The 15,943-nt window shown below is 37.6% G+C and overlaps 1 protein-coding gene across 1 annotated transcript; it reads left to right on the forward strand.

Moving 5' to 3' along the window:
- The first annotated feature begins 224 nt into the window (after positions 1-224).
- LOC136677232 (probable peptidyl-tRNA hydrolase) lies at positions 225-4,011 on the forward strand. Its single transcript, XM_066654705.1, has 5 exons — positions 225-757; positions 1,124-1,343; positions 2,421-2,520; positions 3,207-3,252; positions 3,461-4,011. Exons 1-5 carry the CDS (start codon positions 584-586, stop codon positions 3,716-3,718), a joined length of 798 nt encoding a protein of 265 aa, XP_066510802.1. The 5' UTR covers positions 225-583; the 3' UTR covers positions 3,719-4,011.
- The last annotated feature ends 11,932 nt before the right edge of the window (positions 4,012-15,943 follow it).

The raw sequence follows: 15,943 nt of genomic DNA on the forward strand, positions 1-15,943 counted from the left end.
ACAATGGAATTATTACTATATTCATAACCATTATTATCTTGTAATAATAAATGTTTTTATATCCGTCTATACTGACCGATCCTCCTCGGTAGATGGCGGTGTCGGTTTTTAGTTCCTTTTTTGTGTCACATCTGACGTTTCCGGTTGCCATGTTTTTTAGAATAGATCTGTGTCACTATATATGATTTAAGGAAATAAATAAAAGATTAAAAGATGACCTTTCGTCATGCACCGTAAAGAACAATCTAGTTTAAAGATATAAAAGTCCGCCGTTGAAGTACTAAAACGCATTGAGTAGATTGTGGACAGAAAATCCTAAAGGAGAAAATGATTAGTCTACAATCTGGCAACCAACAATTCTAGTAAGCGGCATGAAGTCATTCGGGGTTTTAATGAACTGACGAGCGCTTTGACTGTGAAGGTCGGTCTAAACTCCACTGAACGTGAATAAAGAAGCTGCGAGAGGAAGCGAGACACGTTGTAAAGACAGGGACACCGCTGACAGTCTCGTGTGTTTGTTTAGTGAAAATGACGCGGTGGTTTTAATGCTGATGTAACGTAACTGTAACTTTCAACGTAGCTGATGAGTGACGAAACGAGGAAGGTAAAACTCCTGGCGATTTTGTCTCAGGTTTGGAGGCTGTTATCGATGGCTTTGAGGCGGATGATAAATAAGTTGATGAACCGTGTGCTTTTGGGCACAGTCCAGTCTGAGAAGATGGCCAGTGATGTGGTGAACAGTTCTAGAAGGAAACTGGTTTGTACTTTATTTTTAAATACATTACCTCAAATACTGACTCAGTGAATATTTAAAGGTTATATTAACGGGCTTTAACGTTTTAATAAAGGGCCCATATCGTTGAGTTCTACCTATAGTTATGTGTTAAAACTTGTTCAGCCCACTGTGGTTTATTGAATGTCTTGAACACAAACATCATAAGTAAACCTTGGAGTAGAAGGTGGACAAGGATAGCCACTAGGGAGCATAGGGATACTCCCGTATGGAAACTGAGCCAATAATTATTTGTGATATTTTCTAAATTTGATAACATTCAAATTTGAAAAATGAGTCGTACAGCTGCAACTTTCTGACTGGTAAATAAATGTCTAATGTTTTTTTCAGGTGGTAGGGCTTGGTAACCCTGGGATGAATGGTTCAAGGCACAGTGTCGGGATGACTGTGATTTCAGCACTGGCCGAGCGACTGGGTGTGGCTGACCAGTGGAGGTCAGACAGACAGGTGTCAGGAGAGGTCATCATTTCAGTTTTTCAGGACACTCAGCTTGTGCTTCTTCGTCCAAAGCTGCTCATGAATGTAAACGGAGTGAGTGTAGCTAAGGCAGGTGAGTGGCATCTAGCAGAATGGCTTACTAAAGTAACCATAAGTTTATAGATGGGTTTGTAAGCAGTTATTCGCTCATTCATTATCTGTAACCGCTTATCCAATTCAGGGTCGCGGTGGGTCCAGAGCCTACCTGGAATCATTGGGCACAAGGCGGGAATACACCCTGGAGGGGACGCCAGTCCTTCACAGGGCAACACACACAGTCACACATTTACTCACACACTCGCACCTACGGACATTTTTTGAGTCACCAATCCACCTACCAGCGTGTGTTTTTGGACTGTGGGAGGAAACTGGAGCACCTGGAGGAAACCCACGCAGACACGGAGATCACACCAACTCCTCATAGACAGTCACCCGGAGCAGGAATCGAACCCACAACCTCCAGGTCCCTGGAGCTGTGTGTCTGCGACACTACCTGCTGCAGCACTGTGTCGCCCCGTTTGTAAGCAGTTATTTGTTACAAAATTATTTAAAACATTTCTGTCAAACAGACACCGTGTGTTTCCAACAGTGTCACTCTTCAGGGGTAGGACAAATATCACTATATTTAAAAACATGGTATTATTTTGTGGCTGCACAGTGGCCCAGCATGGCCACCAAACAACTTCAGGTTCCTGGGGTGTATTCCCCACCTTGTGTAACTATGTGTGTCTGTCTGGATATTGGTGTGTTCTCTTCTCTGTTTGTATGAGTTTCCACACACAGTCAAAAACACATGTAGCTGGATCGGCTGTATGAAATCTTCATAGGTGTGAATATGTGACTTATTATATGAGTGTGTGATTTCCTGTGATGGACTGATGCAGTGTCCAGGGCATGTTTTTTCCTTGCAGCCAATGATTCCTGGTAGGCTTTGGACTCACTGTGACCATGAACAACACAAAATAGTTACAGAATATGAATGAATATTCATGGTATAAAATTCTCCAGTTACGTAGAAAAATGAAAATGTAGATATGAAAAAAATGGAGATGCAAGATTTTCTCTCTACAGTTACAAGGAGTAATAATAATAGCCTGTGTTCAACAATGTACTGTATACACAAAGAGTTAAAAGACTGTGTTTGTTTCAGCCGGGAAGTTTTCTGTGCAGCCTGAACACATTGTCTTGGTTCATGATGAACTTGATAAACCCCTTGGGAAAGTCGGCATTAAACATGGAGGGAGTGCAAGGTCAGAGTTACTTCCAAATTACATCAGTTTTGTGAAGGAGTTCTTTCATTCCTATTTTCCATCTGGAAACAGACAAACATACTCTATGCAGAATGTCATATGCATCGTGTGCTGTAATGGCTCCATGTAGTTTTGAAAATAGGGAAGAAAAAATACATCATTCGGAATGTTTAGTCTTTTCACACTGCATTAATTGTAACTGCACCAAAATCAGTGATGATTAATACATTTGTACTATTTGGGATATTATTATCCCAAATAAACAAATATTATTTGTTTTTATATTATTCTTATAAATACCTCAAAATTTGTTACAGCATTTTAGAAAGTGTTTGATAGAGTAAGATGTATATTAAAGTACACAAACTCATTCTGCAGACGTTCTTATCCACAGTGATAAAGGAAACCAAATCAAAAGAATGTGTTCATTTAACAGAACCACATCAAATATGCCCAGTTCTATAGTTTGCAAACAAATAAGGCTATATGGCCTAAAATATGTTGATCCCTGCTTATTCAACACTTATAAAATCAGGGGTATTACGACAGTGCTTGTTTCCATTTGCTGCAGAAGCAGCGTCTACTCTCCTGGAGACTTAACTCTTGATGTTGGATTATTAAATGTATTTGTGCTTGAATGTTTGCTAGAATTCTTTTCTTTAGTCTTTTCAATCCTTCTTTGACAGGGGTCATAATGGTGTCCGATCCTGTGTTGATTGTCTTCAAACTGATGTAAGTCTGCTTTTATTAAATACAGCTGCAATCTGACACAAAAAAAAGGAAAATAACTTTAGTTTAAATCTTAAACCTCTTAACTATGTGAATCCACACTTTAGTTCTTTATAATATATATATATATATATATATATATATATATATATATATATATATATTTATTGTTTTATTTTTTTCTCCTCATCTTACTTATGCCATATTGAAGGTTATGCCACGACTACGAATTGGTATCGGACGACCCTCTGGAAAGACAACTGTGGACAGACATGTTTTGGGACGATTTTCCAAAGAAGAGCAGCTCATTCTGAGCTCTGTTCTGGAGCAGAGTGTGGACCTTTTACTCGCACAGATCACAGAAGAGCAGCTCCAGACTTTTCCAGCAGGAGGCAGAAGAGCAGCAGGCAGAAAGAAAGAGAGAACCCCTCCACCTCATGATCTTGCTGAAGAGAAGACTCAGAGCTGACCCCACACTTATTCATTTGTAATAACCTGCAAATGTGAATGATCTTACTGGTCATTTGATGGTGCTCTTTTCCTTGTGATTTTTAAATATATTTTTTAATAATCATATATGGACATATTTTTGTTTATGATGAAAGTCCATTTCTTGTTAGTAGACCATTGGCTCATACTGTTTTAAACCATACACAATATCATGCAAAAGTTTGGAAACCCCTGGTCAAATTACATTTTTTACTAATTTTCTAAATCTGAATAATTTATTACACAGTATACACTGAATAAAGTATTCTTATTTTTGTGCACTATTTTATGGATTAACATGAATTTATTAATGTTAAAGGAAGTAAATAAACAGTAATTGTGCATTAAAATATGAAAATATTTATTCTCTATAAAGAGATTGGTTTATTTTAGGAAGTCATCACTTTTTTTTTTCAGCAGGGGCTCCCAAATATTCTGCCTGCTCTCATTGTGAAGTCGAAAATATTTTCCTAAAACATCTTTCCCAGACTTTGTACAATATGTATGAAACAGTTCACCCTCAAGGTTCTACCCAGCATTAAAACATCCTTTTCATGCCTCTAACACTGGGTAACCGTAAAATAAATATTATTTGTTATATACAGGGGTTAGACAATGAAACTGAAACACCTGGTTTTAGACCACAATGATTTATTAGTATGATGTAGGGCCTTCGTTTGCAGCCAATACAGCGTCAGTTCGTCTTGGGAATGACATATACAAGTCCTGCACAGCGGTCAGAAGGATTTTAAGCCATTCTTCTTGCAGGATAGTGGCCAGGTCACTACGTGATGCTGGTGGAGGAAAACGTTTCCTGACTCGCTCCTCCAACACACCCCAAAGTGTCTCAATAATATTTAGATCTGGTGACTGTGCAGGCCATGGGAGATGTTCAACTTCACTTTCATGTTCATCAAACCAATCTTTCACCAGTCTTACTGTGTGTATTGGTGCATTGTCGTCCTGATACACGGCACCGCCTTCAGGACACAATATTTGTACCATTGGATCCGCATGGTCTTATTGGCGCAATGTGCAATTAATGCAAGATTTAGCCATGAAACCTCCCACACTACAATGACAGGTGTTTCAGTTTCATTGTCCAACCCCTGTACAAATTATATGAATATCTGCCGTGCTCGTTTTATTAGTATATGTACTCATTTTTGGGCATATTTTCATTTAACTAAACATAGTTAGTGGGGCTAGTTTTAACAGCGTGTTACAGATAAGCAAATAAAGAAGTACATATCTCGAGATATAGACAGCAATTTTTGGTATTATTTAAATGCACAGGTTATTCAAAGTCGAGTACTACAGGTGCTCTGTAAATAAAATATATTTCAGTTATGTTGTGCTGAGGTTCAGCTCAACAATATATATATATATATATATATATATATATATATATATATATATATATATATATATATATATATATATGGGGTTCTTAAGTACTTCGTAACCTCATATATAAAAACATTCTTAAAATTAAGAACGTTTCTCAAAAGCATTCGTAACTAACGTAGTATTTATGTGAGAGTAGTCTGACCCACTCGTAACTCGCTAAGTTCTTAACTTGAAGTTCATGTGCAGTTCTCTCTTTAAAACGATAGAGGCCGCTAATTATCCTTTTAAACACACACTGACGCATGGTTTCGTGCGCAGTAGCACCACACACGTATTAATACAAACATTAATTCATGAAGTTTTAAATTTACATTTGAAAGCGTTAATGAATCACGTAAATTGCATCCAGCAGCACCATAATTCTAATCCAACAGCCTGATGATGTAGTCAGTGTACGTCTGGTACAAACAGTTATTTGCTTGTATCATGGTGTAGTGGGAAGAGCTCAGTCCTGCACATAAGTGTACATGAATTTGTTTTTATTTCTGGGTTGAAAACTGTTTATTCACGTGAGACAATTGTGAATCAATTGAAATTACTCAAAGTAAAATATATAATTTATTGATATATTCTCCAATGTAACAGTCATAGTAGTAAATTAATACATATATTATTTTCTAAGCAATGGTTACAGACTGGCCTATTGAGCTTGTTAACCAATCAAATTTACTGATTAATTATGTACACATATAAGTAAACAAGAGGAGGGCTGACAAAGGTGCGTATGTGATGAACATGGCCACAGTACAAAGAATATTGTTCCTAAACCAAAGACTCCATTTGAGGAGACGCTGTAATCCATGAGGACAGGCAGTTCGTCTTCATGCAGTTCTCCATTTAAATCTGGACCAACTTTATTTCCCTGATGATGTGCTGTGTGACAGATACTGTCTGCCTAGGGATGAGACCATGGCTCTCCTTGGTATAGTACGGGAGAAGTTGACAAGTGTCACCAGGAGAAATTCTACACTTAGTCCACTTAGTTTCATGCAATTGGAAACATTCCTGGAATTGTTGGTGTGGTGGATGGTACACTTATCCCCATACACACTCCCAGCCTCTTCAGCCCTAATTACACCTGTCTGCACTGAATGTTTAAGTCATATGCAACCACCAAGGCCTCTTTACGGGCATTGTGGCCAAGTGTCCTGGATTTATTCATGACTCCTTCATTTGGGCCAGTTCTGAAGTGTGTCAGATGTCAAGGGAGGGTGCATTCACTGGTGGACATGTCCTGGGTGACAGCGGTTATCCACTCCGAAGCTATTTACTTACTCCTGTCCTGAATTCCCACACAGAGGCTGAGGAGTGATATAACATGGCACACCTCAGAACCCACAGTGTTGTGGAGAGAGCTTTGGGCATTTTCAAGTCATCAGGGGGTCTTTGGTGTTCACCAGAACGCAGCTGTGCCATAATTGTTGTATGTGCTGTGCTTCATAACATTGCAGTGCAGGCTGGCATACACCTTCCTGATGAGGAGAGTGAGGAAGATGATGAGGAGGGAGAGGAAGGACACATTCACTACATCCACATGTATTATTTTGAGTCTCTGGAGCATGAGGAGCCCTTTGACTAGGCTGTGGACTGGAAAGGCCAGGAGATGATCCAGGAGTGTTGCAGGGTGAAGAAGGTTGCACAGGAGATGTAGGTTGAGGTGGGGTAGATGGGAACCCGTTTAAACACACATCTACACCACCAGACATCCTTTCAGTTGCTGTTGGGCCTAGTATTCCAAAGGCTTTTTCCTGTTCTGGAGTAAGGGCTGGTGTAGATAACTGACCCCCACCAGTCTTAGTCCTCTCTTTCCTGAGTTCTGCTCCCTTTCTTTTAGCTTGACTAGAAAAATCATGCCATTTTGTCAGTGTAAATGGCGGATCTCATTGTTGTACTACAGGCACTTATGTTCCTGGCAGTGTCCTCCCATTTCTGCCCGTTCTCTTTATTTGTAGAACTTCCGCAAGCTTTGGAATATATTATATTTTGGGGGTTTTTTTTCTATTTCTTTAAGCATTTGGCTTAGTTCATCCAGGGAAAAATTCCAAACAAACAACAAATAATGCCCCACAGTTGAATAAAACCAAATAACATTATTCCAATGAGTGTGATATTCTGTTTGTGAATGTGTTAGTTTAACTTTTTCCAAATCTCAACTCTGTATTATTTGAAGTTATCATCCAATTCCTAGTTTTATCATTCATTCATTCATTCATTATCTGTAACCGCTTATCCTTCAGGGTCGCGGTGGGTCCAGACCCTACCTGGAATCATTGGCCGCAAGGTGGGAATACACCCTGGAGGGGGCGCCAGTCCTTCACAAGGCAACGCACACATTCACTCACACCTCCGGACAGGTTTGAGTCGCCAATCCACCTACCAACGTGTGTTTTTGGAGCACCTGGAGGAAACCCACGCAGACACAGGGAGAACACACCAACTCCTCACAGACAGTCACCCGGAGCGGGAAACGAACCCACAACCTCCAGGTCCTTGGAGCTGTGTGACTGCAACACTTCCTGCTGCACCACCATGCCACGCTTTCTTATTTGGTAAATATTATTATTATTTTGTATTTACTGTGATTATATACAACTTTATACACGCACCACTCTTGCTGAGAAGGCATTATTTTAAATATATAGAATTATCTTAGCTGCTTATGACTTCTGCAGAGTACTGTAAATTATTTTTTTTTTGGTTTAAAAGCTTATGTGGTTCAAAAAATTGAGATTGTGAATTAGTGTTTTGCATTGATTTAATAGACTTTATAGTGATTGCTACAACTTCCCACTCAGTGGCACAGTGGTGCTGCAGGTTGTGTTACCATGTCACACAGCTCCGGGTTCTTGGGTCCTGGGTTCAAACCCTGCCTCGAGTCACCATGAGGAGTTTGTTGTCTTCTCCCTGCGACTGTGTGAATTTCCTGTAACTGCTCTGGTTTCCTCCCACAGTTCAAAAAGCAGATGTTGGTAGGTGGATTGGTTATTCAAAACTGCCAATTTGTGTGAAAGTGTGTGTGTGTGTGTCATGGACTGGTGCCCTGTCCAGGGTATGTTTCTTTCTGGGTCACAGATACGCTCGAGACCCACATTCTCACTACTGCATTCTTTTTTTTAACTTTTTCTTTTAATTACTATAATCTTAATAATGCTACGAGGGGAGAGTGGACCCAATTTTTTAATGTTTCATTTATGCTTTTTGAAAGTGATGCACATCTGTATGAGAAGTCAATTGTGGCAGACTATGAGATGAGGACAGATTCAGAGCTGTTATTGCTCTTGGGAAGAAATCTTGGACTATAGGTTTGCATTTAGATGGAAATAAATCAAAGAGACATTAGCATAAGTGGAGGCTTTGCTGATGCTGGGTACTCTCCTGAGCCAGTGTGAGCTGTAGATATCTTCTGAACTGAGACATATATCCCAATACTGTACGCACAGAAGATGAGCAGCTGCAGAGCTTTCCTGTCAGCTGCTATACAGCTGAGATACCACACAGAGATTTAGTGTGTTAAGATATTCTCTGTAATGCATTGGTTAGAGGTCACCAGCTCAGGAAACCTGAATGATACCTAATACTTTAAATGATGTTGTGCCTTTTTGATAAGTGCAGTAGTGTTAGAGGAACATGGGAGGTCCTCCTAAATGTGAATGACAAGAAATCTGAAGCTGGACACCCTCTCCTGTCAGTTTTTTCACTGTTGAGGGACAGGTTTTTCTCTGAGCACCAGCTAAGTTCAGCACCTGTAAAGAAAAAGTAGAAAACTTTGGCTTAAAATTCATTCCCTCTTTTCCACCAGTACTAAGTTATGTTCTTAGGGACAGGTGGGTTTGCAGACTTATCACTTAGTAATCATCAGACAGGACATGTCAGGACCCTGATCCACAGCATCCTCATATATGTGCCCTGTGTCTCAAGGTAAGTCAGGACAGTATGAAGAAGGAACCAGTTTTTCAAAGCATTACTGTGTTTTTAAGGGCATCCAGGTTATTGAGGTTAATGGTATTTAATTTATCACTGGAACTATGACTACTGACTTCAGGCATTTAGGACCATCACCAGAGTCAGAAACAGGTTGAAGACTTTTATGAAGACCTATGCCCTGTGAAGTCCACCTCTTCAAAGCAGTTCTAGATTTGTGAGTGGCTCCCTCAGCCTGTACTCTGCCAATTTTACTGCAGGTTTGTTTTTCTGAAAGATGTATAAGTCTGTGATCTTTAGAGTTTGAGCCTTTGGTGGAACACTGCACATGGTGGACATTTTGATCGTGAAGAACTAAAAAATCAATCGGCTTCAAAGACTGAACTTTGATCAAATGAATGTGAGTGGCTGAAAAATAAAGTGTTGACACATTGAAAACAATGGATATACTCAAAAGTACTGATATACTTTATATATAAATGTCAGTGAAATATACGGCAATGTTTAAATATGTGTTGCTTTGGAATTAAGCACAAAAGAGGACAGCTAAGCTAAACAGAATGAGTAGTTTGCATTGTTTTGTAAAAATATACCAAAACAAATACATGGGCATTTTCCTTATATAAAAAATAGAGACATGAAAACAAGTGTGTCTTTGTACTTACTTATTGTGAAAAGAAAACACAATTGCAATTTTGGAAAATGTAGTACTGTAGTAGATTTCAATTAAATGTTTTTTTGGATGGTACAAATGATTGTGTTTTTAAAAAATAATAATATGGAACTTAGGGGCCAGTATGAAGCTATCTAAACGTATTAATACTAAAAGTATTATTCATGAAATAATTGGCAACAAATTTAACTTACACTTAAGACTGTCTAAAGATCTTAGTTCAAGAGAGACAGGAGGGGATGAAGAAAAGACTCCCATCTATAAGAACTCTTATGACACATTCCTTGCTTTGACTGCAGAGTCTTGAAAAAATACACACTCTTAAGCTATTCTTTCTCATGCATTTTCCTCAGATTTAGTGGTTAGTGTTGGTTAGTTCAATCATACTTTTACCAGTCCTTCCCCATGAGGTCAGAGGTCATGAGCCGGCTGGACACTGGGCTGATGGAACACTGCTAATTTATTCAGAAAGAGTCTCCCAGCTTTGCTGGAGGTGTCCACTGTTTGAATAAAAGATTTACATCTGAACAATTCTCCCAAGCACACATAAAGCATAAACATAGTTAGAGTTAAATGCTATAAGAATAATAATGTTCTAATACATTAACCAATGTGTTATGATGCATTTTAATATATGCCCAGTATGATCACAGGAGTGGTTCTGAGTGTAATAATACACATGTAATCCAACCTTTCATTTCATTATTTCTTTCCTGGGTACTTTTTACTAGATAAATACAGAAAGGACACCTGAACAGTCAAAGCTTACAATGGTTCTACAAAGTAAATGTGGTCACTTATTAGCTGCTTGTACTCAAATCTGTTCCTCAGTTCATAATGGGTTTTTCAATGGGTTTTTAAATATTTAAGTAAATACATATTATTAATGATACTCTTCTGTAGTGTGATCATTGGATCTAAAGACTCCCTTGAATTTATTGGAGATACCATTATGCACAGGACACCAACAGCTGGCAATGTATTCTTTATGTAGTCTTTAACGAAATTAAACAACAACAAAAACAACAATAATTAAAAGCAATATTATTAGTATTATTATGATTAACCATACCACTAATAATTTAAATAATAATAATAATAATAATACAGGTTTTAAATAACACAAAATAATGTTATTAAAGTGTTTATAATGTTGTAATACTTATTGTAATTCACTAACAAAATGTGGTTATTCACTAATAAAATTTGTTTTTGTATTCTATATTTACATTTTGAATTTAAATAACAATGACAACAGTAATATTTGCCTATTTTTACATTAACAACATAAGATATATGTACATTGTTATTAAAATATTTCAATGTTGTAGTAACATGTATATTATATTTTATTAATGTCTTATTATTTCTAAGAAAAACAGCAATGATATTCAGAACTGTTGTGTTTTGTTTGCTAGTTGTTGCTAATGTGCGCCTATAAAAATACTCCATTTACAAACTGTTAATGAACAACTCCCTTTGTAATGGAGTGTCAGGTAATCCTTTTGTACGAGGCTCTTTCTGGGCGCAAGAGAGAAAAAAAAAACAGAAAAGGAGGGCAACGTCACTGGGGCGCACAAAGCCTAATGGCACAGAGATGCACAGTGCTGGATTGTAATTGCTTTAGAGCAGAAAATAGCCTTTAGTGTCTTTAGAGGGGGCTGCTGGTCCGCGCGCAGCTGCTGGGGAGCGCGAGCTGAAAGAGAGACGGCGGAGATTCATCACCACTCTCTCCATCACACAATGACCATTTATCACCGCGGCGCTGGCGATGGTGGTGTTCAAATCTCGTACCAGGCGACCACCAGCCCCACTCCAGCTCTAGCCTTAGTCTCTGCACCTCTTTTAAATGGGACTTGCTCAGCATCTTGGTCTCTCTCTCTCTCTCTCTCTCTCTCTCTCTCTCTCCTGTTGCTCAGTCTCTTCATACTGGATCATTTTCTGGATTTTTTAACCTCAGGTTTTCCTCTTGGTGGTCTTTAAGTGGACTTCGAAGATATCACCCAGGCTGCGTTTTTTTTATTTTTTTATTTTTTTACCTGGGATGTGCAGAGGAACTTCACATGCTACTTACTGCCATTTTAGTTCAAACGCCAAACCTCCAGCACTCTAGCTTGGCTAATACCCCTGTCCAGACTGGAGAAACCGCAGAGCTGAAAGCAATTCAACATCGTGGTATTCGGTCCTCTGTTCATGGATGGATTTGAAGCTGACGAAGCTGATTTTTATGTGGCTTTCCCGCGCTGCGGTGAAGGAGTAGCTTTACAGGTGCAGAAATGGCGAACGGCTTCTGTGAGCTATGCTAACGGTTAGCCCGCGTGCTGCAAATTAACGTTGTCACTGCGACCGTTGGAGAAAATGTTACAATTTAACGCGACGTTTACCAAGCTGCTATTCTAATGACATGTTTTAATTTTTAAACTAAAGAATTTATCTCCAACTAAATGAATGTTTCTGGCTTTAGAACAGAGACGAATTAATGTTATCAATTTTCTGCAGTTAATTTCTTTAGAAATCATTATTTTTTAGAGATGATTATTTCAATATTGATTTAAATACGGTGTTTATAACTGATGTGCTATTACTTGCTCATTTTAATAGTAAAATACCATGTTTTTATTTAATCAACGAACAGTGTACTTAAAACAGGGCTAGGCTTGGGAGAACAATAATTTAACACATTATGTCTTTTTATTTATTTTTTTTTTTCAAATTATTTTAATATGAGGTAAATTATTCCAACAATATTTCAGCTCATTTATATGTAGGTTTATCGGATTCTGTGTCATAAGGCCTGATTTACTTGTTAGTGCATCAACCCGTAAGAACAAATTTGCAAATGTCGTTTTAAATAACAGTCTAATGTTTTTTGTCGCCTACGTGTCTGCTGTTTATATGAGCCCAAGCTACTGATTGTCCAAACGCAATTCTTGTGAAATGTCAAACGTTAAATCGAGAATTGTGCATGGACATCTGTTGCTGTAGGTTCCCACACATCTGCTGCACGCTATAAATCCTCAGAGTGCTTCGGCTCAGAACACCTGGAGTTAATGGTTTATTATATTTTACATCAGTCTTACTCAGGACTAAATTTGGTGTTCGATTAATAAATGTTCATATTTCACTGCTTTTTACTAGTGTCCAAAAATCATCAAACCAATAAAATTGTATAGAAAACATAACTTTTTTTTCCCCCAGCACGTAGTTTTCTGACATCAATTTAAAACGTTTGTGAAACCATTTATAAATCCATTATGAAGGATGAACTGGTCAAATGAGGGTTCTCAAGCAACAGATGAAAATAAAAATCTAATATACACGAAGATTCACAAGCTCAGATTTTCTTTTTGTTCCTCAAAGGCTTAACATTGTTTTATAAATAACAAAAATACAATATGTCCATTTCTGTGTATCTACGTTTTTTATTTATTTAGTTTTTTTGCTTTTATTTTTTAAGATATTGACAGACTTAATTATCATTTAATATATGAATTGTGTTTTCTTGTGAAAGTCACTAACAGGTTATTGTACTTTATTAAATATAAAATAAGAGTTTAAAAACAGTTTTTAAAAATAAAGACATTATCTTACTTTTGAGGTGACATTTTACAAATTAATCTTGTTTCATGTCTTAAGCCTCTCTAAAGGAATACTGCTACTCTAAAACCTAAGCCTAAAATGCTTGACGTGGTAACATGCAATTGACTTGGTGTTACTGAACCCAAATATTTTAAATAATTTTCATCAGTTGAACTCACGAACGATTTATATACAATTAATGAAAGCTAAAAATACAAATTGTAAGAAAAATCCTGTTGGGTCAGATTTTCAGTAGGGGGCGATTGGACGGTTTTGTCATATTTATTTGTTTGAATAGCAAGGACCAAAGACTGGAAGGCTGGCTAACAATGACATGGCGTGTTAATCCAATCGGATTAAACGAGATTAGGACTATACACACTTGGCAAGGCTTTTGATTACAAAAAAAAAAAAAAAAAGAAAAAGAAAAAAGTATAACAGGACTGAATGTACTGAATGTATACATTTTGGTAACAACACCATGTAAAGCAGTTTATTTTATTTTATATTTGCATATTATTTTCGTATTATTTTATTTTGACACCTTATGATTTGTGCTCCTCAGGCAGGTGAAAGTGGTAGTGGCATGACAGACAAATTCATTAAACAATCTATTTCCTTATTTGTGTTTTCATTTATTGGTTATATAGTTTTAATGTTTCTTAGAAAAGCAACTCTGTTAACATTTAAACATAATCATTTTAAAGCGTTTATTCTTATATGCTTTAAAATGAGCCTTATCAAAGTTGCATTAACTACACAATCGAAAGTAACACTTACAATGCCTTGAAATAACTGGGATACAAATTTTTATCTGGGAAACAAATGCATTTAAGTTATATATATAATATGTAAATATGAAACAGGTTTTTGCAGTCATGGATTATTTAAACCTGATCGTGTGTGCGAGTTACTGGTATCGATGCATATTTTATTACTGTTATTCTTAACAGCCTTTATAATAATAAATTAATTCTAATGATAACATTTAATTGGAAATTACTCTGAAGCAGCCCTGCATTGGACTGTTGCCCTGTACCGGGTGTTTTTCTGCCTTCTGCTCAATGGCTCCGGACCCACCACGACCCTGAACAAGATGAAGTCGTATGAAGAATATGAATAAATGAATAATGGAATGAATAAATAAATTACCCTGAAACACACAAAAACAAACTAATGTCTGATATTGAAAGATTAAAACCCTGAATCTAGTTATAGATTGAAATACCCATACATTATTTTCGCCACAAATCAGTAAGTATCAAGCTGAAATAATTAAACAGTCACTTTAATTTCTTTTAATATAATTATTGTATGTTTTATATGATTAACCTATCCCCCCTTGAACAATCATTGTGAGCATTATTCATTAGTTGACCTGATGGGATTGCTGTCATATCCACCACTTACAATTTATTTTGATTATTATTAAAGTTAAAACAGGCGTCTCCTGTAGGTCTGGGAAATATAGCAAAAATCACACAATAGGAAATCACACAATATATATATTTTTAAACTACCATCAGAAATACAATAATTATTCAGTTTTTTGAACTAAATGTCTTTAAACCTCTTTCAGCAGGTCTAATTACGTAGTTTTTTTAAGGATATATACATATATATATATACTGCAGCTGACAACTGGTCAGACAACTGACAACTGTAGACAGATAATCCAGAATTATTTAAGTGAATTCAGAATATTGTAATTAATAAAAAAGCTTGTCTTTAAAAGCAAGGACATTATTATTATTATTATTTTAAAAAGCCATTTTTGTGCTTGTTACTTCTTTGCATCTGAGATAAAAGGCATGGTCTTAAGACATTAACACAGAGTGAAATGAAGCTCTCTCAGAGGTTGTTCTTCAGGCATGCTGCACAGACTTGAAAGGTTTATGGCCTCATTGTGTGGAAAGAGTCAGTGAGTTGAAATGAGAAGCTGCTGCTGTGCAAGTGGAATATGCTCTTATCAGTGGGACTACTTTTCCTGAGAGCAAATGAAGCAATATATCATCTGTAGAGAGGATTGTGACAATGTCAAAGACTTTTTCTTTTCCTTCGTTTTTGGAGGGTGCGGGTGGGGGGTGGGGGTGGTTCAGGATTCTCCCAGGCTTGGAGGCTTATCAATCATTTTTAGGCTAAGGCAAGAGTGTCCCATCTTCTCCCATGTCCTTGAGAGGCCCATGTCCCCTACTGACCACATAGAGGCCAAGGGCATCTTGGCTGCCCCTTGGAGCCCACTCCCAGCATTCCCTCCTCCCTTCACCCTTTGTCCACCTGTTGTCTTGGAGACTCCACTGCCACCGAGACCACCCATTGTTGTGGTGAGAATGGAGATGAAGCGGCATGCAAGCCCTCAGTGATCGCAAAAGGGATTGATACGGTGAAAACCTGTATTGTGAGCAAAATAGGATATTGTTTATAAAAGAGCTTAGGAAGGATGTCCAGTGGTGTCAAACTGTGTAAATATATTTTAAGTTGTGCTTCTGACCACAGGCCTATTAACTAAACCCCCAGAGAACACACTGGCCCCTGGATGGAAGAAACTGAATGTCAATAGTTGTCTTGCGTCATTTTAACAGTAGGTCTGGTGGAGCTTTGACCAGAGGGAAGCAAAAGTTG

The sequence above is a fragment of the Hoplias malabaricus genome, chromosome X2, assembly GCF_029633855.1.
Source record: "Hoplias malabaricus isolate fHopMal1 chromosome X2, fHopMal1.hap1, whole genome shotgun sequence".
NCBI lineage: Eukaryota > Metazoa > Chordata > Actinopteri > Characiformes > Erythrinidae > Hoplias > Hoplias malabaricus.